Below are 25,498 nucleotides of genomic sequence, written 5' to 3'. Positions count from 1 at the left end.
TGTGTATGACTGGCTGGGTTTTAGAAACACCCAGCTGCATATGGCTTCACTCTCTAGCAACTGAAAACAAACTTTTGGACCAGGGTCCATAGTAAAAAAAAAAAAAAAAAAAAATCATTTAAAACTGTAACCTACTACACACACACACACACACACACACACACACACACACACGTCTGTGTGTGTGTATATACAATACATGCATATACATACATACACACATATATGTAAAAAGGTTCACAAAATATTTACCTTTATTACATCCTATGTATTTGATCTATTCCATTCTGTTCTACTTTCTTAAAATTTTTTTAGGTTGCAACTCAGTAGTTTTCTTGATGCCCAACCGGGTTACAACATACAGTTTGAAGAACATTGAACTGGAGTATTTCAAGCTCTTAACTACTCAGAGAATTATGTAGGGCAGTACCTGGGGGTTAAGAAAAACAATCAAGCAAGCACATTTGTCCATAATATTTTAATACTTTCCACTTTTAAATACTGGTTTTAATTTTGTGATTGTAACATGGAAGATCCAACTTTATTATTTTTTAAAAACATCACCAGGATCATAAAGCTATTTAGAATACACTCTACACACTCCCAAGGTACTTTAAAATGATTATGTTTTGAGTTTGTAGATGAACAATGACAATAATCCAAATACACTGTCTGTACAACTTGGATCAAATAGTGGTGAAAGTGTTTAACTGGACAAACAACTGATAAGCTTAAAGATAATCAGCACAATTTCACAAGAGAACCAGCTCAGCCCAACTAAAATTTTCTCAATAGCAATTGACACTGATGTTGTATAGGAGTACAAATTAGTTGATGAAACTGAACAAATGGGAACCCCATTCCTCCTTTTCCTTCTTTTGTATTCCTACATCCCTCCCAGTCATCCTCTTCCTTGGTCTGGCTACCCCTGTGGCGAACCCAAATCAAGAGCTGCTATGACACCCTCCACCTCAAAATCAGGAGCCCTGAATTACAAGTGAAATACTGTGCTCTCTTGAACTGTACAGTGGGCACTCAGGGACAAAACCCCTCATCACCAATATTTTTCATGTTTCTATCACAGTACAAAAGAGTAACTGAGTAGAAAAGAGAGTAAAATGATAATTTTTTTTTTTGCTTGGGGAAGAGAAGTAGGAAATAACTGTGGATGAGAAAACATCATGTATATTCAATATGTAGGAATTAGCCTTATGGAAATAATTCTAGAGGGTCTGAATGCTGTCTAAAGGGCTAGTACCTCTCCAAATTTTGATCTCTTTTACTCCTTTCATATTCCCCAACTCATTTCTAAATCTGGTTGGGCAGGATTAACCCTAGTGAAGTACCAGTGCAATTACCTGAAGGTAAAATGTATCCTTTACTTTTCTTCTCTTTTTTAACACAAATATTTTTCCTGTAATCATTTACAGAATTGCAAAAGTATATCATTAACATTTAGTGCAAATGCAACTAATGTAGGTTTAGACACTGCTCTGTAAACTTTCCATACCTTTGTAAAATAAAGCTATCCAATTTAGTCATGATAGTACCAGAAATGGCAAACAGAGAAACATTTATAGTGGGCATATAGAATTGTTTTTGAAGATTCCCATCAGTGGCTATGGTGAATAAACCTTCCCTCCCCAACCCTCCCATACTCCCAACCCCAATCCCGCAACTGATTGTAAAATAAAATACACATTTGAGGTATAAACTTTTCTTTTTTAAACATCACAATATAAAATGTTAACTGGTGATGTAGTAAACTGATAAGATAATTTGTCTTATTTGCCTTAACTAGCATTACCACCATATAGGCACTTTTTCCTTGTAGTCAAATTATGAATAGTATTTTTCTGTAATAAGGCATATTCCATGCACATCATTTAGAGAAAGGTAAATTAAAAAATAGTAAAGATTTATGGAGCATGAAATCTGCGTGCATGTAATGTAAGCATATGTTTTATACGTATTTTCCTCTCTGTACAGACTAATAAATACCACTTTATCTGATGCAAGTAATTCACTTCCAGGATTGTGTATATTAAGTGATCAGACTAATCCCATCATTAAATTATCACCTTGCATTTATCATTAAGACTCCATTACCATGTAGGAAATATATACAGGACATGTTCCACGTGACATGATTTCCTGCTTTACAAAATGGGTCTGGTTTCTGTGTTTCTATAGAGATGAACAAGTCAGCAAAGCATCTACAAAATGCCTCTGATTTACGTAAGCACATTTGTGTATAAACACAGTGAAGATTCTGAAGTGGGCAGTCATTTCTACTTCAATGAGTACCATTCCCTGCCTCTGCTCCATGTTTCAGGGTTTTTCAAAGGGGCCTAAAACTAAAAAAGGTATTTTACGTTTAACTTCTTACAGCAACTAAAGAAAGAATTTCAGTTTGAATCACATGGTCTTCTTTACTGCCCTGTTGAAGTTTCTGATCAAGAGGCCAACAGGAGCGGTGCCCACATTTTCTACGCATATCTTGCAACGTTATCTTTTAAACTGACCCAAATTAGAAGAACAAACACGTGTTACTGAATACTAGAAATATAGAATCAAATGCCAAACTCAAACAGTGAGATTTGCTGGAACATGTAATACCGTATATCCTCTCACCAATTTCAGGAAAACATGAGCTCATTTTATTCTGACCGTTTTACCAGAAAGTAGTTTATGCCTACTATAAGGTTGTACAGATGTTTCTGTTTGGAGGCAGGCAGAACCAATTTAGAAATTACCAAATTGTGTTTGTAACAAACTGAAAAAAATCTGTAGCACACAGTACACAACTAAAAATACAATAGAAATATAAAGATATCTGGAGAAAAAAATAAAGCTTTTCACTCTTTCTCCATCAGAACCAAAGTTCTTCATGGGAGTAAGACTATAGAAAAGGCGAAATCACAGGTTATTGACAGCCCTCAGTTATTAAGAGACACTTTACATGACAACATGAATTATTATAGAAATCAGCAGCAATGAATTCTATGATTATACAAAGCAAAAATGTCAAAAAATTCTGGACACAGATTTGACTGTAGGCCTATAAAAAGAACCCCATCCAGAAATTTGGTGCACAGAAAGCACATGCCCCATGTGCGTCCAACTTTTGTGCTTTTCTCTTGTGCACAAAGCCTGGTACAACTGAGGATCTTAGGCCAAACCACAGTAAATTAAAAATTCTGAAAAAGTTTCCAAAAATTAAAGCATCGATTCCTAGTTGTGATTCAAAGTTGATTTTTTTTTCTCTTCTAGGAGCAAGCAAATAAAAATATAGCCATATACATGTAATTTTACATGTATTTATAGTTATATGCTGAGCGAGGAGATCTAGCAGAAGACAGCTAGTGTTAAGATGTTCAGCTTTGCTATTGCAGTATTTCTTCATTTTTGTACACAAGGCCAAGGTGTTGGGCCACAGACAAGGCTATAGATCCTATGTTCCAGCTTAGAGCATTCAATTTTGTTTTTTAATTTTTTTCCTCCAACATGGAATGTCACACAGCCTTGTTTCAGTCACTGTAGGAAAGAAAATGACAAGTAAAACATTCAGCACTGTATTATTTACTAACAGCTGCAGGACTAACAGAACAGACTCCTCCTACCTTCTGAACTCATGTAATGCACAGAATCTTTATCAAAGTTTATATTTTAAGGATTTTTCACCTTTAAGAATATAAAATTATTAACTTTATATATTTGAAATTTATCATCAGAAAGGAACAGAAGGTATAAGAAATGTTCTGAAAGTTAGAAAAAATTAAAAAGGGCAATGTGCTACAAGAAGCAAAGAGGGAATCAAGTAGAGGTTTCTGGATCCGTACCCCATAAACTGGAATTTCCTTCTTCTTAGTGTTCAATAAAAACTATGCTATACAATATCATTTATCAAGAATTAAAAAAATTTATTTAGGCTATGGGAAAGAGGTCTGCCTTATCTTAAGAAATACTGTGTCAAATGAGTTTAAGAGTTTTGACTAAGTTTTAAATATCTTTGGGCCTCATTAACTCTTTACGGAATTTCTCTAAAGATGATACACACTATTGAAAGTTACTATTTCTCCATCACCAAAATTAAGAATGTTAGCTTTCCTAAGGTTTCAATGCTAGGATCCACTTCATACATACATCTTCCAAAATTATTATGAAACAATTATTACTTTAGGTAAATGAAGATTTATTTTAGGTAAATGAAAATTTGGTTCTCTGCCAGAAAGAAGCTCAATCTGGACTCAAAGGCCAGAGCTAAGTTTTGGCCAGTGAGTCTTTCCAGTTCTATCTTTACACACACACACACATGTCCACAAACAATGGTACCATCTCCTTCCCCTAATATGAATTCTTTTCCAAGGATTTCGAGCCCTTCCCTCTAGGTCCACAAAAGAAGAATGTGTACACTCATGGGCACACACACAGTCAGTCAATAAAACAATGCCCCAAATCCAACAGTTTAGAGGCAAATGCTGTGGACATGTTAGCATGTATTTTGCAAATATTTTCAAAATTATTCTCTCAAACATAGTTGAGAGCATGTTTTATTATATAACTGCATTCTGATTTCTTTTGCTTAATACCCAGTTATATTTTCTACCCTTCTCTGCAAGGCTGAAGGTAAAGGTGAACAGGGAAAACAGATACAGCTGCAAGCTTGGTCTTGGTTCGAGCAAACAGCAACTCTAGAAATCTTAAGGCTGTGGGGAGAGACACACAGCTAAGTAAGGTGACAAGCCTGCTGCCATCATGTGGCATCACGTTTTCAGTGTATTTGATTAAATACAATGCAGTGACAGAATCAATAAGAAGTTATGTGTCCAGATCGAGCCACAACAATTCTGAAGTACAAGATATCCTAAAAACAGTGCATTTTGGCAGTGCATTTATGCTTTAAGAGAATCCCTCAAAGGTCAGGCTTTGTCCCAAACACTAACCATTCAGAGAAGTAAGACTAGAACCTGTTTAACATTTTCATATAACCTGTTTTCCTGGGAAAAGCTACATATCTGGGACATCAATGCACTAACCCTTGTGTTAGTGTCTGAAAATAAATTTAGGCTTTGAGTTCTTGTTTTTTGTTTTTTTAAGAAATAGCACACTATAAACATTATCAGAAACTAGACTTAATTAAAAGTATAGTCACTACAGTTGACCCTTGAACAACATGGCTTTGAACTGCGCACATCCAACTACATGCAAATTCTTTTCAGTACTACACGATCTGGGGTTGGTTGAATCCTCGATGCAGAGGCACCTAGGACATGGAGGGCGGACTGTAAGTCATACTCGATTTTCATCTGTGCAGGGGGCCAGCGCTCCTGACCCCCTCGACGCTCATGCGTCAACTGTATATGGTTATTAACTATATTATTTTTATCTAAAGAAATTGACTCAAGAATATAAATTTCTCAGCAAATGATTTAACAGTCAATGTAGGTGAGCATGAGAGGACGGTCATAAGTACTTACTGCTTGTGAATTATACTTTGGTAATATCTATTACAAATTTAAATGTTAACACTCAGAGAGTTTCACAGAAATTGAATTATACAAATGGTTCTCAAATGGATGCAAAGATGCTCAAATTCATTTGTAACGAGGACTATGACAGTTATTTTTTGGCCATGCCACGTGGCTTGTGGAATCTCAGTTCCCCGACCAGGGATTCTGGAATCCTAACCACTAGGCCACGAGGGAACTCCCAAGAGGACCACAATTTAAACTACACTGGGAGAGTATTTTTCACCTATCAAGTTGGAAAAAAATCAGAAAGTTTTATTTCATACATTGTGTGAGAGCGTCAGAGAAACAGGCACTCCAACATGTTATTGCTGGTGAGATGGTAAATTAATACGACCTCTACAGAGGCCAATATCTAAATTACAGATGCACAAGCCCCCCAGAAGTACCAGCAGTGTCACATCTAGTAATTTACCCACATACAAAATGACATGGATATGACTGCAATACTGTGTGCTCTAGCAAAAATTAGAAACAACTTTAACATCTACAAATGGAGAATTGGTTAGATAAATTGTGTACATCCACACAAATGGGATTCTACATAGCCATAAACAAAGAATAAAGCAGCTCTGCACCAATATGGAAAGATCTTCAAGATAAAGCATATGCAGAAGCAAGATGCAGAACCCTGAGTAGAGTATGCAATTTCTTTCAATAACAATAAGTGTATGTGTGTGAGGAATACACTTGTATTTGCTTATTCAGGTGAAAATGAAACATCTCTGGAAAGACACAAGAACATACTCACAGCAGCTATACACTTGTGTGTGTGTGTGTGGGGGCAAGTGTGGTGCTGCAGAACTGGGTGAGCAGGGGACGGGGGATGAATTTTACTGTGTATCTTTTCATACTTTTGACTTCTGAACCATGTTAACATGTCACTCATTTAAGAAAAATTAAAGAGTTCAGCTCCTTGCACAAAGACAGTCAGTGCAGCATTATTTGACAGTAGAAATATGGAACCAACCAGACATTAACATGGGACAGTGGTTAATAAATTCTGCAACATTTATACAACAGATGTTAAAAGAATGAGATGGTTTTGTATGTCTCATATCTTTATATGGACTAACAGTCAAGATATATTAAGTAGAAAAAGCAAGCTGCAAGATAATGCTTTGAAAAAAAATTTTTAGATATATGTCAATACATATGTACAAGTCTGGAAGAATATACAACAAACGTAACACTAATTTATGGGAAGGGAGAAACATAGAGGATTTGTACTTCTGAAATTTTATAGTTCTATAATATTAAAATTTCCTTCAATTAAGCAGACATTATCTAACATAAACAGAAAAAATAATGAAAAATTAAGTTTTAAAGGCTATAAAAACTACAACTCTTCACATCTGGAAACATCATGTAAAAGAAACTACTTTCAAAAACTAACTTGTAATGTCTGCAGAGCCATATTAGTCTATAAAGTTTAAAAAAAAGAATAACATATATTTTCCAGTACCTGTTAATACTAGAACAAAATAGGTTTTCCTGCAGTTTTTTCTTGTACGTAAGAAGTAAAACGTTTTAGAAACTTTGGATACTCTCGCTTTGCCACTGCCCTTAACACTGAGGCTGGTGCCCATCCTCCAGGGTTTACTGTGAGACAAAGGAAAATGAAAACTGTTAAGATAATTCTCCAAAAACACGTAAAGCACTCATTTTGTTCCTTTGTTTTTAAAAAATTCCTCACATTGAAAAAGCATCTCTTACAAGTCTTGACCACTCAGTACTTAGTACTGTACTAACCACCAGATGAGAACAGATAACAAATAAGAAAGCATTTATTACTGTTCTAAAATGTTCTTGGTTCCCTAAATTATAAGTAAATATTAGTATAGCAACACTTTAGGTTACTTAAGGCAGATTTATTCAATGAACTCTACTATAATCAAATAGTAACTTGCTCAGGCATAGTTGTCTCTTTAAACATACTAGCTGTGATGGCCCTGTATAAAGAAGGTTTGAAGGTTTGATTAGAGGGACTCCAGTAACTACTGCAGGTAGGAAATAGGTGTAGCAAGGAACCATAACAAGTGATAAACAGGGCTGTCCAGCAGTAGGCCGATGTGAAATAAGTCACTAGCAACTAAGAAAGAAGCAGGGAGCAAAGATTCAGAAAACTAAAAAGCCTGACAACAAGAAAAAGAACTGTTCACCTGAAACATAATATTTTATATCAACTATTATTTCAATTAAAAACAAAAACACACACCAAAAAACCAAAATTATAAAGTAAAAAAGAAGAAAACGATTTCCAGTAATCCAACCACCAAGCAACAATTCAATATTAACATTTTGTTGTATTTCTTTCCAACTTTTCACATATATATTCTTTTCTTCTTTTAAAAATTATTGAAATGGTATTTTATATGCTTTTTCTCACCCAACTTAACATTATTTTGTAAACATTTTTCTAAATCACTAAATGGTCTTTGAAAATTTGGGAAAAAAAAGAAGTATTAATTTTCTTTCTCACTGTTGCTTATTTTCCTAATTACACCTATTCTATTAGGCAAATATCTAGTAAAACAGTTCTTAAAACCAATAATATGTAATAGTGATCTAAAGATGAAGTTTAAAAATTTACCTATCCAGCCCCAGCTTCAGAAATTCTGATACAGCAGTTATTCAGACATGTATATTTTGAAAGATTCCTGATAATTTTGATATACATCTCTCCAAATTAAAAATTACTAAATCTAAAGGATAAAAACTAAAAAGACATTTATAAATCGTATTTTTCCAAACTGTCAGTTATCATGTAGATCACAATAAAAACATCCACATTCCCAAGTAGCAAAAACAAAACCAAAATACATACCATTAGCTACATATGTAATCTTGCATAGAATGTTGTCCCTGCTAATCTCCTGGTTTCCCTCTGGCGGGCTTACCAAGGTTTGACAAATCATAGCAATATTTATTTTGGCACGGACACATCGATTGTTTAGCTGCCAAAACAAAAAGTAAAAACAAAACACCAGTGTAGAAGATACCCAGTATTTTGTAACCTCTTCTGGTCTAATTCTACATTAGATTAACCAAAACCGTAACTCATCTACATCTCCCACAAAATCTCATAAGCACTAATTAAGAATACATGCCAAGCTGATACGACACCAGGAATGGTTTTCCCCCCTCTTAAGTAGTAAAAGGAGCTAAACCGAGGTAGAAACCACAGAGATTTTGCCAGTAGTTGATCATGGCTTGAGAGACAAGTGTGAGAAGTAGCCTACCTATACTACCCATTCAGCTGTCTCATCTAACCTCAAGAGGAAAGGAAAACAACCCTGCTGGGATGCTCATGGCCATGACTGTTGCCCTCAGATAACAGTGGCTATACTCTTCCAAGAAGCCAACTTTAATAAACAAAAATTTAAGAAGCATTTTCAAATCAATTATCTCTGTATGTGTGGTATGAGTTTATCATTTTTGCCCTGTGTTGTATATTTAGCTTTGTATTGTACAATTATACACATTTATACAATGTACTTACAGGAGCACTGTTGTGATCCACAGAAAAATTACAAACTATCCAAGTTTCCGGGTCATTTTCAGTCAAGGCTGGTATCTTTCGAATGGCAGAAAGATATAATACATCCCGCTGAGAAGCAGGCCACACTCTCTGTGGAAGAAGTACAAATCTTTTGAAAATTTGAACTTTTTTTTTTTTTGGCCGCACCACGTGGCATGCAGGATCTTAGTTCCCTGACCAGGAATTGAACCCGCACCCCCTGCAGCAGAAGCTCGGAGTCTTAAACCACTGGACCGCCAGGGAAGTCCCCAAAATTTGAACACCTTTTTATTCATATATAATATGGAACTAACAAAGAAACAAGTGTAAAACTAATAAATGCCTTTAAGGTAACATCTGTCAAATTTTAAATGGAAAGCACCCACCAAAGGATTGATTATGAACACTGAGTTAAAGGCTTTGAAGAACATACCAAAGGAATAATGTTCTGCTATTTCTTTTTTTTTTTCTTTTTTAAATGTTTATTTATTTATTTGGCTGCTCCGGGTCTTAGTTGTGGCACGCAGGCATGTGGGATTAGTTCCCCAACCAGGGATCCAACCCCAGCCTCCCTGCATTGGGAGTGAGGAGTCTTAACAACTGGACCACCAAGGAAGACCCTATTTTTTCTTCTTTTTAAATTTGGTAATATATATGTAACATAAAATGATAAAATTTTTTTTTTTTTTTTTTGCGGTATGCGGGCCTCTCACTGTTGTGGCCTCTCCCGTTGCGGAGCACAGGCTCCGGACGCGCAGGCTCAGAGGCCATGGCTCACGGGCCCAGCCGCTCCGCGGCAAGTGGGATCTTCCTGGACCGGGGCGCGAACCCGTGTCCCCTGCATTGGCAGGCGGACTCTCAACCACTGCACCACCAAGCAAGCCCGATATAAATAATTTTTAAGTGTACAATTCAGTGGCCTTAACTATATTCACAATGTTATGTAAATAACACCACTATCTAGTTCTAAATGTGTCATCACTCCCAACAGAAACTCTGTACCCATTAAGCAATCACTCCGCATTAGCCCCTCCCACAGCCATTAGTCCACTTTTTTTTTTTATAGTTTTCATTTTTGGCTATGTTGGGTCTTCGTTGCTGTGCGTGGGCTTTCTCTAGTTGCGGTGACCGGGGGCTACTCTTTGTAGCAGTGATCAGGCTTCTCATTGTTGTGGCTTCTCTTGTTGCAGAGCACGGGCTCTAGGCACACAGGCTTCAGTAGTTGTGGCATGCAGGCTCTAGAGCGCAGGCTCAGTAGTTGTGGCCCATGAGCTTAGTTGCTCCGCAGCACGTGGGATCTTCCGAGACCAGGGCTCAAACCCGTGTCCCCTATATTGGCAGGCGGATTCTTAACCATTGTGCCACCAGGAAAGTCCCATTAGTCCACTTTTTTTTTTTTTTTTTAAAAAGATGTCTGGGGTAGGAGTTTAGTAATTTATTTATTTTTGTTGTGTTGGGTCTTTGTTTCTGTGCGAGGGCTTTCTCTAGTTGTGGCAAGCGGGGGCCACTCTTCATCATGGTGCGCGGGCCTCTCACTATCGCGGCCTCTCTTGTTGCGGAGCACAGGCTCCAGACGCGCAGGCTCAGTAGTTGTGGCTCACGGGCCTAGTTGCTCCGCGGCATGTGGGATCCTCCCAGACCAGGGCTCGAACCCGTGTCCCCTGCATTAGCAGGCAGATTCTCAACCACTGTGCCACCAGGGAAGCCCCACTTTTAAGTATAGTATTAAACCTCTGTTTCAACTGTTCAGAGCAAAGATTTTAAAAGCAAGTATATTAGGGAAAGAGCATGCTCCTTTGATATCATAATCATATTTAAAGAATTGCAAACCAGTAATTTAATCTTCCAACTTCATACTGTTGGAATGACATGGAAACTAGGTCTCTGAAAACTGGGACTATGTACTTTTAAATGAGAGAAAATATGCACAGGGTCTTTCCCGATTGCTGGATTTAATAAATCGCCAACAACTCAGTGTCAATACAACACAAAGCATTTGCAAAGTGAAATGGTTCATCTTTTAAAGATACAAAGTTTCATTAAGTTGATGAAAGTAGTGCTGGGCAAATGTATGTGAAGCCAGTAATAAATGAAAATGTGGCCATATTAGAACTAATGGATACAAATCCACAAGGATGATGATAAGACAGAAATTTAAAGAGTGAGAATGACAAATATCAAGAGATGAGAAGCCCTTTTTAAGACCATATTATAAAAGAAGCCAAATTTAAAGAGAAAGGTGTTGAATAGTTATTGGATTTTGTTGAAAAAATTATGCCAGGACAAGTCATTTATTCAAATAATTACAACTGTAACTTAAATTTTGTTACATATAAAGTACATTATTTTAATAATTTTTAGTTTTATTTTTCCAGAAATAATCCTAATATAATCTATATATTCCTCCCCTCCATCTACTATTTACCAAGTGAAGTACTTTCAGCAGACCATTTTCCAGGATCAATTATCTTCACAGAATAAGAGTCTTCTGATTCTAAATGACTGGTCATTTATTTTCATTGCAAATTACAGGACAACTAATATTTTAAAGTCTATTAAATTTTAGACTTCACTTTTGACCCCCCTAAATCAGTAGGTTGAAACAGAATCTTCATTGTTATACATTTCTTGAGTAGCTGTCATGTAAAAGGAAGCCTAGGTCACAGTCATTAAATATAAGATGGCTCAGATGACAAGACTGAGCTCAAGATATACACAGCAAACCTAAAATATTTTCAAATATTCAGCTCAGTTAAAAATTATTTTAAAAAAGAAAAATGAAGTACTTACTGAATTATCATGTTTCTTATATAACATACAATATTGTTTTTGGTAGATCTCTACAAATTTTTAATTTATTTTATTACTGTTTATTCAATATAATATTTGGCAATTTTCAGAAAGGAAACAGAGCAGAATAAGATAAATATTCTATAATTTAAATATCTACATTAACAGAGGAAGAAATGAAGTGAAAGGCAACATTTAAATGACAATGTTTCTTTGTGCTCTGGTGTATGACCATCCTCTCAATAGCTGATGCTCAGCAATTTTCCCTTGATGTCAGATAATCTACTTAGATCACCTTTACTTCTGAGTCTTAACATAGACTAATAACATACTTTGCATTTCCTTATTATTCTCACAGGAAACTGATTCACTTTCATATTTGGTAATTCATCTATCTCCTCTAGAGACTAGATGCTAGAAAAACATTTAAGTGGATTTTCGTACTTTCTTGTTCAGACTTAAAAGTTTGCGGAACTAACTGTACATCTTTGTCAAACACACTGTTTCTGGATATTTCTCAGGTTCTTATTTTCACCCATTTCTGCTTTAAATGAACTGAAATTACCTTTCAAATACATGAAATTCATGAATTATTAATAAAGTCTTTAAATCTTTTGTGGCACTTAATTTCCTCGCAAATTTTACTTTAGAGAATTTATATGTCTCTGTTTGAACTACGCTGGAATCCTTTTGGGATGAAAAGATATTTACCTTGTGCGTTTGATAAATGATGATTGCATTATCAGCTAATGTTTCCACCACATGAAAGTTTTCTATAGTTGCTGCAATGAAGAAAAAATGTTAGTAGTCAAAAAAGATATATTACCTTTTCCCAGAATGTGATTATTGAGAAAGTCAATTACGAATGGACATTATAGTAAAATGAACAGGATCCTGCCCTACATAGGCTAAGTCCAAATGGAAAGCGGTTTAGTATTAGGGCTACAGGTGGTGGCTGTGAGACCTAATCACCAGGAAATCTCATTAGCTTCCATCGCAAGAAAGCAATTCTAATCACCATTTCATTACTAGGGCACAAATTATTCCCTAACACTATGACCCCTCCCCTCCCTATAATCCTTAATTTATTGAAGCTGAATAAGCTGTTCTATTTAGGTTTAGGTGACTATGTTTGTGAGAGTGTCAAACTGCCATTGATAAACATGTTGTTCAGAAGTACCCATATTTATGAAATTTGATGCCTGAGGGGATCAAATAACTCTAAACAAACCACAGCAGGATTCATCTACAATTTATGATGGAAACAAAACAGTCTAGGAAAAGAGAAGATGATACAACAGAAACCTTTTATTTCAGTCCTGGCTTTTCCAATAATTAGTTCTGTAATCTATGACAAGTCACTTGAGCTATCTGAATTTTACTTTATCACCTACCTATCACACAGGATTATTAAGGTAATAGATCAAATGCTATACCTTACTGAGAAGCATTCTGTACAGTGAAAAGCTCTATTTAAATGTAAGGTATTATCAGTTCCCTATACGATTCTCCAGATATTTTCTATATTGACTTTGTAAACCATAGATCAGATGTAGAAAGCCAGGTTAGATTTGGTATTACATTCAAACTAATAATTTTATCAAAATATACTAATAATGGCAGCTTACTTTCCCAATCATTGCGAACATCAACATTCCAGAAGTAATTGCAGACCTCATGTCCTGTAACACCTTTAACTGCGTGGGTAGCTTTCAAAGGATCCAAAACAATCCCATTTTCTTCTACTTCTCTTCTGTATACCTAGAGGATATATTTTAAAACATGTTAATACATATTGATAACTACCTTAAATGTAAATGGATTAAATGCTTCAACCAAAAGACACAGACTGGCTGAATGGATACGAAACACAAGACCTGTATGTATGCTGTCTACAAGAGACCTACTTCAGACCTAGGGACACATACAGACTGAAAGAGAGGGGATGGGAAAAGATATTCCATGTAAATGGAAATCAAAAGAAAGCTGGAGTAGCAATTCTCATATCAGACAAAATAGACTTTAAAATAAAGACTATTACAAGAGACAAAGAAGGACACTACATAATGATCAAGGGATCAATCCAAGAAGAAGATATAACAGTTGTAAATATTTATGCACCCAACATAGGAGCACCTCAACACATAAGGCAAATGCTAACAGCCATAAAAGGGGAAATCGACAGTAACACAATCATAGTAGGGGACTTTAACAGCCCACTTTCACCAGTGGAAAGATCATCCAAAATGAAAATAAATAAGGACACACAAGCTTTAAATGATACATTAAACAAGATGGACTTAATTGATATTTATAGGACATTCCAACCAAAAACAACAGAATACACTTTCTTCTCAAGTGCTCATGGAACATTCTCTAGGACAGATCATATCTTGGGTCACAAATCAAGCCCCGGTAAATTTAAGAAAATTGAAATCGTATCAAGTATCTTTTCCGATCACAACGCTATGAGACTAGATACAGGAAAAAATCTGTAAAAAATACAAACACATGGAGGCTACACAATACACTACTTAATAACCAAGAGATCACTGAAGAAATCAAAGAGGAAATCAAAAATACCTAGAAACAAATGACAATGAAAACATTACAACCCAAAACCTGTGGGATGCAGCTAAAGCAGTTCTAAGAGGGAAGTTTATAGCAATACAATCCTACCTGAAGAAACAAGAAACATCTCAAATAAACAACCTAACCTTAAACCTAAAGCAATTAGAGAAAGAAGAACCAAAAAAAACCCCCAAAGTTAGCAGAAGGAAAGAAATCATAAAGATCAGATCAGAAATAAAAGAAAAAGAAATGAAGGAAACAATAGCAAAGATCAATAAAACTAAAAGCTGGCTCTTTGAGAAGATAAACAAAATTGATAAACAAAATTGATAATCCATTAGCCAGACTCATTAAGAAAAAAAGGGAGAAGACTCAAATCAATAGAATTAGAAATGAAAAAGGAGAAGTAACAACTGACACTGCAGAAATACAAAGGATCGTGAGAGATTACTACAAGCAACTATATGCCAATAAAATGGACAATCTGGAAGAAATGGACAAATTCTTTGAAAAGTACAACCTTCAGAGACTGAACCAGGAAGAAATAGAAAATATAAACAGACCAATCACAAGCACTGAAATTGAAACTGTGATTAAAAATCTTCCAACAAACAAAAGTCCAGGACCAGAAGGCTCACAGGCGAATTCTATCAAACATTTGGAGGAGAGTTAACACCTATCCTTCTCAAACTCTTCCAAAATACAGCACAGGGAGGGACACTCCCAAACTCATTCTACGAGGCCACCATCACCCTGATACCAAAACCAGACAAAGATGTCACAAAGAAAGAGAATTACAGGCCAATATGACTTATGAATACAGATGCAAAAATCCTCAACAAAATACAAGCAAACAGAATCCAACAGCACATTAAAAGGATCATACACCATGATGATCAAGTGGGGTTTATCCCAGGAATGCAAGGATTCTGCAATAAACACAAATCAATCAATGTGATACACCATATTAACAAATTGAAGGAGAAAAACCATATGATCATCTCAATAGATGCAGAAAAGGCTTTTGACAAAATTCAACACCCATTTATAATAAAAACCCTGCAGAAAGTAGGCATAGAGGGAACTTACCTCAACATAATAAAGGCCATATATGACAAACCCACAGCCAACATCGTCCTCAATGGTGAAAAACTGAAACCATTTCCACTAAGATCAGGAACAAGACAAGGTTGCCCACTCTCACCACTATTATTCAACATAGTTTTGGAAGTTTTAGCCACAGCAATCAGAGAAGAAAAAGAAATAAAAGGAATCCAAATCGGAAAAGAAGAAGTAAAGCTGTCACTGTTTGCAGATGACATGATACTATCCATAGAGGAATCCTGAAGATGCCACCAGAATACTACTGGAGCTAATCAATGAATTTGGTAGAGTAGCAGGATACAAAATTAATGCACAGAAATCTCTTGCATTCCTATCCACTAATGATGAAAAATCTGAAAGAGAAATTATGGAAACACTCCCATTTACCACTGCAACAAAAAGAAAAAAATACCTAGGAATAAACCTACTGAAGGAGACAAAAGACCTGTATGCAGAAAACTATATGTCACTGATGGGAGAAATTAAAGATGATACAAATAGATGGAGAGATATACCATGTTCTTGGATTGGAAGAATCAACATTGTGAAAATGACTATACTACCCAAAGACTACAGATTCAATGCAATCCCTATCAAGCTACCAATGGCATTTTTCACAAAACTAGAACAAAAAATTTCACAATTTGCATGGAAACACAAAAGACCCCAAAGAGCCAAAGCAATCTTGAGAAAGAAAAATGGAGCTGGAGGAATCAGGCTCCTGGACTTCAGACTATACTACCTAGCTACAGTAATCAAGACAGTATGGTACTGGCACAAAAACAGAAATATAGATCAATGGAACAGGACAGAAAGCCCAGAGGTAAACCCATGCACATATGGTCACCTTATTTTTGATAAAGGAGGCAAGAATATACAATTGAGAAAAGACAGCCTCTTCAATAAGTGGTGCTGGGAAAACTGGACAGCTACATGTAGAAGAGTGAAATTAGAACACTCCCTAACACCATACACAAAAATAAACTCAAAAACGATTAAAGACCTAAATGTAAGGCCAGACACTATAAAACTCTTAGAGGAAAACATAGGCAGAACACTCTCTGACATAAATCATAGCAAGATCCTTTCTGACCCACCTTCTAGAGACATGGAATAAAAACAAAAATAAACAAATGTGATCTTATGAAACTTAAAAGCTTTTGCACAGCAAAGGAAACCATAAAGAAGACGAAAAGACAACCCTCACAATGGGAGAAAATATTTGCAAATGAAGCAACTGACAAAGGATTAATCTCCAAAATTTACAAGCAGCTCATGCAACTCAATATCAAAAAAACAAACAACACAATCCAAAAATGGGCAGAACTAAATAGACATTTCTCCAAAGAAGATATACAGATTGCCAACAAACACATGAAAGAATGCTCAACATCATTAATCATTAGAGAAATTCAAATCAATACCACAATGAGGTATCACCTCACACCAGTCAGAATGGCCATCATCAAAAAAATCTACAAAGAATAAATTCTGGAGAGGGTGTGGAGGGAAGGAAACCCACTTACACTGTTGGTGGGAATGTAAATTGATACAGCCACTATGGAGAACAGTATGGAGGTTCCTTAAAAAACTAAAGACAGAACTACCATATGACCCAGCAATCCCACTACTGGGTATATACCCCGAGAAAACCATAATTCAGAGTCATGTACCACAATGTTCATTGCAGCTCTATTTACAATAGCCAGGACATGGAAGCAACCTAATTGTTCACTGACAGATGAATGGATAAAGAAGATGTGGCACATATACATATAATGGAATATTACTCAGCCATAAAAAGAAATGGAATTGAGTTATTTGTAGTGAGGTGGATGGACCTAGAGTCTGTCATACAGAGTGAAGTAAGTCAGAAAGAGAAAGACAAATACCATATGTTAACACATACATATGGAATCTAAAAAAAAAAAAAAAAAAAAGGTTCTGAAGAACCTAGGGGCAGAACAGGAATAAAGACGCAGACATAGAGAATGGACTTGAGGACACGGGGAGGGGGAAGGGTAAGCTGCGACGAAGTGAGAGAGTGTCATGGACTTATAAATACTACCAAATGTAAAATAGATAGCTAGTGGGAAGCAGCCACATAGCACAGGGAGATCAGCTTGGTCCTTTGTGACCGCCTAGAGGGGTGGAATAGGTAGGGTGGGAGGGAGATGCAAGAGGGAGGACATATGGGCATATATGTATATGTATAGCTGCTTCACTTTGTTATAAAGCAGAAACTAACACACCATTGTAAAGCAATTATACTTCAATAAAGATGTTAAAAAAACAATCAAAAAAACCCAAACATGTTAAAAAAAAAAATCCAACCCTAAAACTACAAACTTGAAGTCATGTTTTATCATTTAGCAGCTTTTTAGAATTTTATGTATGAAAATATACTTATGGAACATAAATATTCTGCCAAAAAGTTTAAAATTTCAAATTATTACCACATAAAAATATTTAAAACTACAAATCCAAGGTAAACACCAACTATGAAACATATGCATATATGATGAATGACTAAATTACTGTGAGTCATTGAAGGAGTAAGTATATCAATTTAAATTAGGCATTATTTACTGAACATTCTCAAAGACCATTCAACATGGCTAAGAAGGCCAAATAAAGCTAGTTGGAACATAATCTCCTTAGGGACAATGACTTAAGGCAGCTCTGATCAATGTTGTATCCCCACCATCTAAAACAGTATCTGAAACACAGTAGGCACTCAATTATTTGTTGAACCAATGATGGAAAGCTAAAATCGCTTAAAAATCAATGATATCTTGCTTTTAAATACTGAGGCTGCAAACCTAAAAGGTCTATCTTGCTTTAAATACTGAGACTGTACACATAAACTGCTGAACAAAATTAATTACTTCAAAATTATAGAGGGTTTGCTACTTTAGACAGCTCTGTAGTAAGTTCTTTCGAAAAATGAATAAACATGCTATCACAGGGAAAACCAGCTCTCAATTTATGGAGTGCCTATGGTGCCAAACACTGTGAGGCATTTCACATTATTTTTCTTTTACAATCTCTCTCTCCAAAGTACCTTTCCTTACATACTTATTCATGCTATTGGGACTGATATTTTCCCAGTCATGGAAACTGGGAACTCTAGACTTTTGATTCCTTCCCTCACATTTCATGTAGTTATTAAGCTCATTACTAATCTTCTATAAGACATCCATAGTAGATGGATGAAGAAAAGTAGACTTTTCTACTATTGGATACTTTTTTTTTAAATTTTTATTTTATTTATTTTATTTTTGGCTGCGTTGGGTCTTTGTTGCTGTGTGCGGGCTTTCTCTAGCTGCAGCGAACGGGGCTACTCTTTGTTGCAGTGCGTGGGCTTCTCATTGTTGTGGCTTCTCTTGTTGTGGAGTGTGGGCTCAGCAGTTGTGGTGCATGGGCTTAGTTGCTCTGGGGCATGTGGGATCTTCCTGGACCAGAGCTCAAACATGTGTCTCCTGCACTGGCAGGTGGATTCTTAAACACTGTGCCACCAGGGAAGCCCTGGATACTTTTTTTAGGTAAGCTTTCATGACCTCATACCTGACTCTCTGAAGTGGTTTTCTTGGTCTCTAGTTTCATCCCTATCAGCCTAGTCCTCCAAAAATGTTACTTTGTGTACAATGGCTAGCCTACTGCTACAGAAAACAGAAAATTCTGTTTAGTAGGTTATTTTATACTCCCCATAATCCAGTCCCAATTTCTCTCTCTAAAGTTGTAGGAGAACTTTTTCTCTACCACTCATTCCATGTGGAAGACCATCATCTAGAGTATCCTGGTTTCTCTTCACCCTTTCACTTCCTCCTCCTTGGGGGGAAATGGGGACATCTGAATGGTGAGCACAGAAGGAAGACTAGGAAGGCCTGGCTCAACCCCTCCACCTGTGGACAGGATGTATGCTGGTCTGCTTTTGGGGCTTGCTCTTGTGGGGGAAGGCCTGGGACTATCCAGCTATGTCAGAAATATTATGTTTAGGGGACTTCCCTGGTGGTCCAGTGGTTAAGAATCCACCTTCCAATGCAGGGGACATGGGTTCGATCCCTGGTGGGGAACTAAGATCCCACATGCCGTGCACTGTAACTACTGAGCCCCCAAGCTTCAACCAGAGAGCCCACGTGCCGCAACTATAGAGCCCATGTGCTCTGGAGCCCGTGTGCCACAACTAGAGAGAAGCCTGCGCACCGCAATGAAAGATCCCGCATGCTGCAACAAAGATCCCATATGCTGCAACTAAGACCCAACACAGACAAAAATAAATAAATAAAATAGTTTTTAGAAGTACTATGTTTAATTCTGGGGTAACATGTTAGCAAGACCTCATGGCAGCTGGTCTTCATGCTCTCCAATCAGCTTATTAGAATTATAACTAACATTTTGGTATCTCATTTTCCTATCTCCTCTATCTTATTTCTTAATTTCTTCCATATTCAGGAGGAGAGGAAATCCCAACATCTAATATTGTATCTCATTTGCTAGAATAATTCTGGTCAAAAGTCTATACAAAACTCCTGAATACAAAATTTGCTTTGAAGTTTTAGCTCATGTTATATTTCTTTTCTAAAATGCCCTCACCTCACCTTTGTCATAACCTTGTTTCCATTTCTAGACATAGTTCAAATGCTCCTCAGTGTAAAACAATCTGTCTCAAATCAGAGATCTCTTTCTTTTCCAATTTTTCTCCACTATTCACCTGTACTTTTCACTCACTGTTATCCAACGGAGCTAATTTTTTTTTTTTTTTTTTTTTTTTTGCGGTATGCGGCCTCTCACTGTTGTGGCCTCTCCCGTTGCGGAGCACAGGCTCAGACATGCAGGCTCAGCGGCCATGGCTCACAGGCCCAGCTGCTCCGCGGCATGTGGGATCTTCCCGGACCAGGGCACGAACCCGTGTCCCCTACATCGGCAGGCGGACTCATCTTCCCAGACCGGGGCACAAATCCGTGTCCCCTGCATCGGCAGGCGGACTCTCAACCACTACGCCACCAGGGAAGCCCTAAGTAATCTTTTAAATGTCAATGCCCTCTTTCTCCAACCAAAGTTTCAGCTTGCAGGGAGTCTTATTAAACATCTCTTTATTGTTAGCATAGCACCTTGGGCATGAAGTAATCCAAAGCTCAATGCTGCTGCTGCTGCTTTTCAACCCAGCTCTCAATCTCTTGTTCCTTGCGCTTACTGTCTTCTGTGTTTAGGGATGTGAGCAAGATTAGCTAACCAATGTCCAAATATCAAAAAAAGATGCAGTGAGAGAAAGACCAAGAAGTGAGGTACAGACCAAAGAGGGAAAAAAGTGACACCTGGGCACAACATTTAGTATATTAAAAGAGAGAAATATCCGAAGAGAGAGACATCAGCTAATTATGACCTGTTCATACTGAAACCCCCAAACTATTTTCTCCATGGCCTAGGTAAAACAGAATGATCTGTGCACAGATTTATATTATGATCATAAAGAAATTATGTAAAAGCTAAACCAGGGAAGCAAAAGGACATTTTATTTCTCAATATTTAGTGCTTCTTTGATCACATGTAATAATTTATTTAAAAGAAAATTTTAAATGCTATCTTACTTATATCAGTAGTAATAATATAGTATGATTGCAACAGGGCTGCAATTAGCAACCTACAACAATACACTGGGAATTACCTTCATTTCTCCTTCTTCTACAACCAACTGCCAATTGGCATCTCCACCTACATCCTGTAATGAGTAAGTCATGTGGTTCTGCACCATCTCTTCAACCTTAAAAAGAAAAATAGAGCCATAAGAATCCTCCTCCAATTAATAGCTATGTCATAATCTCTACAACAGAATGGTATTCAGTTTACTTCAGTTCAGAAATGATGTTCTTAGAAAGCTAAGCAACCAAATGCACAAAGGTTAGTAGGTTTTATATAGTGTTGAAGAGTTTTAGTCCACATTCCAGATATCATATCCAGGTTAATGACAGGAAGGAGAAATGCGGGGAAGGAAGGTGCTTCACTCTAATAACATATTGGCCTAATGTGCATCAAGTGACCAAAAAAATAATTATTCCTTCATCATAAAATGCATCCTTACAGAGATAATGTCTTAAAGCATAAAATCATGGAACATTAAGGGTAAAAGGGGCACAAAGAGATGACCTAGTCCAATGTTCCTATATTTAAGACTATATAGAGATATTAGGAAGCTCGTTATTTGTCAAGACTTCTCTACAAAAAGGTAAGAAGATTTTTGTTATTTCACTGATAAGCTCCTCTTTTATCATGAATATAAGCCAACTTAAAAAATAACCAACCCCTCTACATATTTGATTCCAATTTCATTGGTCTAAACTCTTTTAGGGACAATGCTAATAATCATACACACAAAGATTTGCAAATTATCACCTTTTATTAATAGTTCATTCTTTCTAAATTTCTAACTAAATTTCTTACTAAATTTCTTTTACTAAATTTAAATTGCAACCTCTGCTTTTAACTATCAAATTACCCCTACCCATCTTTTATAAGCAAATAAGGTCAAACAGTTCACACTCCCAGAATCCTCAATCAGACTTATTGGTAAGATTTCATTTAAGTGTTCTTTGGAAACCTTCCTATTATGAAACATATTTTTAAACAGAACTGAAGTGACAGAAAGATCATCTCTGAAGGAACTGCCACCTTTACCATCTACGCATAGACACTTAGTTTCTAAGTTCTATTTTCTGAACTTTTACTCATAATTTTGTTTACCTAGTAATATTATTAAGAGAAGGCAGAAAAGAGTTGAAAAATATGCATATTATATACTTCAATTTTAAGATTTATTCCTAAGTTTAATTACTTATTTTACATAAAGTCTATTGCATTTGTCAGGGAAACGTAAGAACCAGGTTTACATGTGTTTTGAAATAAATACATGAATACTTTGGGGGCAGAGATCTTAAAATTATTCACCCTGGGGATATAATTTTTCTACATAAAAGGATGTTATCAATATGTTATTGTGATGTGTAAACCAAGTTTTCTGGATTTCAGAATGCAATTTTGGTTGCTGAAAGTAGTTATGGCTTTAAGTATCTCTTTAATTGGCAATGATCACCAGAAAAGTTTTTGATAAAAATGATTATGAGGAAATTCTACAATCTAGTTTTGTACTAAATAAACATTACATAATATATTATTTCTTTACTCATAACCTTTAATGTGAATGGTGCTGGGTTACAGACTTGAAAGAAATTTTAAAACATGACTACTAGTACCTCTATAATTTTATAAAGCCTTAATTAGAAAACATAACTTCAGAGGCTGACTGGAAAAAACCTTTGTGCCTCTAAAATTTTGAAATCTGCTTTGAGAGGGTAAGGATGACTAATGTAGGACTCCAAGTTACAAATAATACATACAAAACATATTTTATTACCAAAAGACGAAGAACAAAGAAAGTCCCAGTTAGTATGCATAAATAAAGCCTCAACAGTAGCACTGGCTTGATTCATTTGTCTGTGTCACATCATGATTGGGAAAAGTTTTTTTATGATTTTTAGATCCCAAGATCTTAAAAAATCTTCAGATCTGAATACGTATGTACTTTTAGGTATGACACTGGGAGTTAAGAACACCCATATTTATTATGAGATTAGAGGCAGAAAGAAATGTTTCCCCCAAATAGGCCCTATTTTAAATGGATTACTTGTGTAAGAAGAATGTTAAGGATTTTATTCTGCTAAAAAACAAAGAGAGTTCTGTGTAAAAAAACTTCAGTGCCATTTAGCTCTTTTGTTGAAAAATATTGCAGGTAATTGTGTTTCTGTTTAGGAGATTATTCCTAAATTAGTTATTTCAAATGTTTGAAAAACGAGGTGTTTTTGATTTATGCTTCATTGCAAATAGAAACCAGATTCCACAAATACAAATTGATAGAAGGTAACTTAAGTTTGAAACAATGTACAGTAAATGCATTCAACATTGTCTTTCTAGATAGATGAAAGAATAGTTACCACTGCATCTATGGAAAAGTTTTCAGTCTTTTGTCCTCATTTATTTCCTTAAGAGGGCTTGAAAAAGTCCAACAAACAAACAAGATGTATTCAGTACTGTGCTCCTAGGAAATTAATGAAACTATCGAAGTACCCAATTACTGTCTAACCATGTCTGCAAAGCCTTCATCAAGGAATCTTTATCCATTATGGTATATTCCCCGAGGTAATAACATTAAGGTTAAAAAGAAAGATGATACTGGTAAAATTTCACTATTACGAATTTTATGTTAAAATATGCAGTAGCCAATGTTTCTATAGGGGCAATGACGTGGGCACATGTGACCACACTCACATTTCAGATATAAATCTAAAGATGCTCCATTTACTGTTTTCAGTTACGACTCTACCTCAAAAATAAGTGGGAAACTAGGGACCATTAATTGGATGACAAGAATAAACATATGCCAAATTTTCTACCTTATCAGGTTCAAAATTTGATTACTAGAAAATGTTACTAGAAACATCTATCACTTAAAAAAACAAGGCTTAAAAAAAAAAGGCTGAATTTTACACTAAGCATAATTTCAGGAATCATGCCCTTGATTTTTTTGCACCTTACATACAGCATCTTCATACCAAATGAACTATGAAAAAACTGAAGACAAAACAGATTTGAAATAGAGGTGATGGCACTCCAATTCTTACCTTTTCTTTCACTTCACATTTGAATCACTCAGTATGCCATTTTAGGAGGCTAGATCTAATTGGATCTTTCTAATATTATTAATATAGAAACTTTAATAGAAAATTGTCCTTTGATGGTACAACAAAATTGTATTGAGCAAAAGTCTCAGAAGGGCTCAAACAGAGCTTGGATCTCTTTTTCTTACCCATATGAAAGGAATACAGCTATGCTTATTGTTACAGAGTCATAAAGGGATCTGTTGGATACAATAATTTATTAATAACAAATTAACAGTGTACTGTTAACCCAAAAGAAAAATGGTCAAGGACATGAATAGCCAATTCACTGAAAAATGTAATTAGCCGAGAAGAAAAATAACACTTTTATTCTATCAGATTGGCAAATATTAACTGAATAATAATATTCAGTGTCAGTATAGCAAAAGAAAACTGACCTGGGAGTGTAGCTGGTTCAACTTTTCTAATGAACAGTTTGGCAATAAGAATAAAAAACTTGGGTGTGTGCATGGCCTTTGTCCTAAAAATTCTACTTCTATAAATATATTCTAAGGAAATAATTGGATAAGTGTACAAAGATGTACATACAAGGATGCTGTATATACAAGGATGCCCATGTAGCACTATTTATTAAATAACAGAGACTAACTGAAAATAAACTAAATGTTCAATATTAGGTGAGTAGGTAAATCTAGTATTCATATCCATACAACAGACAAGGAGATCTAGACCTATATTTACTGATGGGAACATGGGCCTAATTATATTTGTGCTTTAAAAAAACAAAACAGCTAGTTACAAAACAGTATATATAGAATTATCCACTTTGGTAGAAAAAAACAAGTACTAAGGTGTGTGTAATCAATATGTGACTGATTTTATTTAATTTACATATATGTGGAAAAAGGATATGCATAAGAATATTAATAGTGATCTAGTAATTTTATTTACTCTACTTTCTAGTTCAGCTAAATTAGCATTCTATTACTTATACTGATACAATAAAAAAGGGAGGGGTAAAATAAATAATTACCACAACAATGATGTTACTATGCACAAAAGTGGGAAAAAGTTTTACGCAGAATTGTTTTTGTAATGGTGATGCTCATCATATATTAACCCAAGATGTACTACCCACCCTTTGATTTTCTTTTTTTCTTTCCCCCAACTAAGGATGCTTTTTATTTCCCTCTGATTTTTGAGGTGACATCTTTAGGTGGTAACTGTTATAGAAATAAATGTGGTCAAGAAGATCCATTTATAAATCTAAGTCCTTCCTAATTTCTATACACTTTCATCGAGAGCTACTT

At 35.7% G+C, this 25,498-nt stretch overlaps 1 protein-coding gene across 2 annotated transcripts in view; it reads right to left on the bottom strand.

Moving 5' to 3' along the window:
- Positions 1-280: 280 nt before the first annotated feature.
- Positions 281-25,498, bottom strand: part of CERT1 (ceramide transporter 1) — a 129,158-nt gene continuing 103,940 nt past the window's right edge. Inside the window, exons 12-18 of one of the 2 annotated variants that reach the window (XM_060009298.2) lie at positions 21,185-21,280; positions 13,470-13,602; positions 12,553-12,623; positions 9,034-9,162; positions 8,359-8,488; positions 6,997-7,133; positions 281-3,537 (exon numbers count right to left, since the gene is read on the bottom strand). In XM_060009298.2, the coding sequence (XP_059865281.1) occupies positions 7,006-7,133; positions 8,359-8,488; positions 9,034-9,162; positions 12,553-12,623; positions 13,470-13,602; positions 21,185-21,280 (687 nt within the window). In that variant the 3' untranslated portion in view covers positions 281-3,537; positions 6,997-7,005. The remainder of the gene's footprint in view (positions 3,538-6,996; positions 7,134-8,358; positions 8,489-9,033; positions 9,163-12,552; positions 12,624-13,469; positions 13,603-21,184; positions 21,281-25,498) is intronic. The other variant, XM_060009297.1, reaches the window with a different exon arrangement.

This window comes from Delphinus delphis, chromosome 3 (assembly GCF_949987515.2).
Source record: "Delphinus delphis chromosome 3, mDelDel1.2, whole genome shotgun sequence".
Lineage (NCBI taxonomy): Eukaryota > Metazoa > Chordata > Mammalia > Artiodactyla > Delphinidae > Delphinus > Delphinus delphis.
This window is presented reverse-complemented; position numbering and strand designations above follow the sequence as displayed.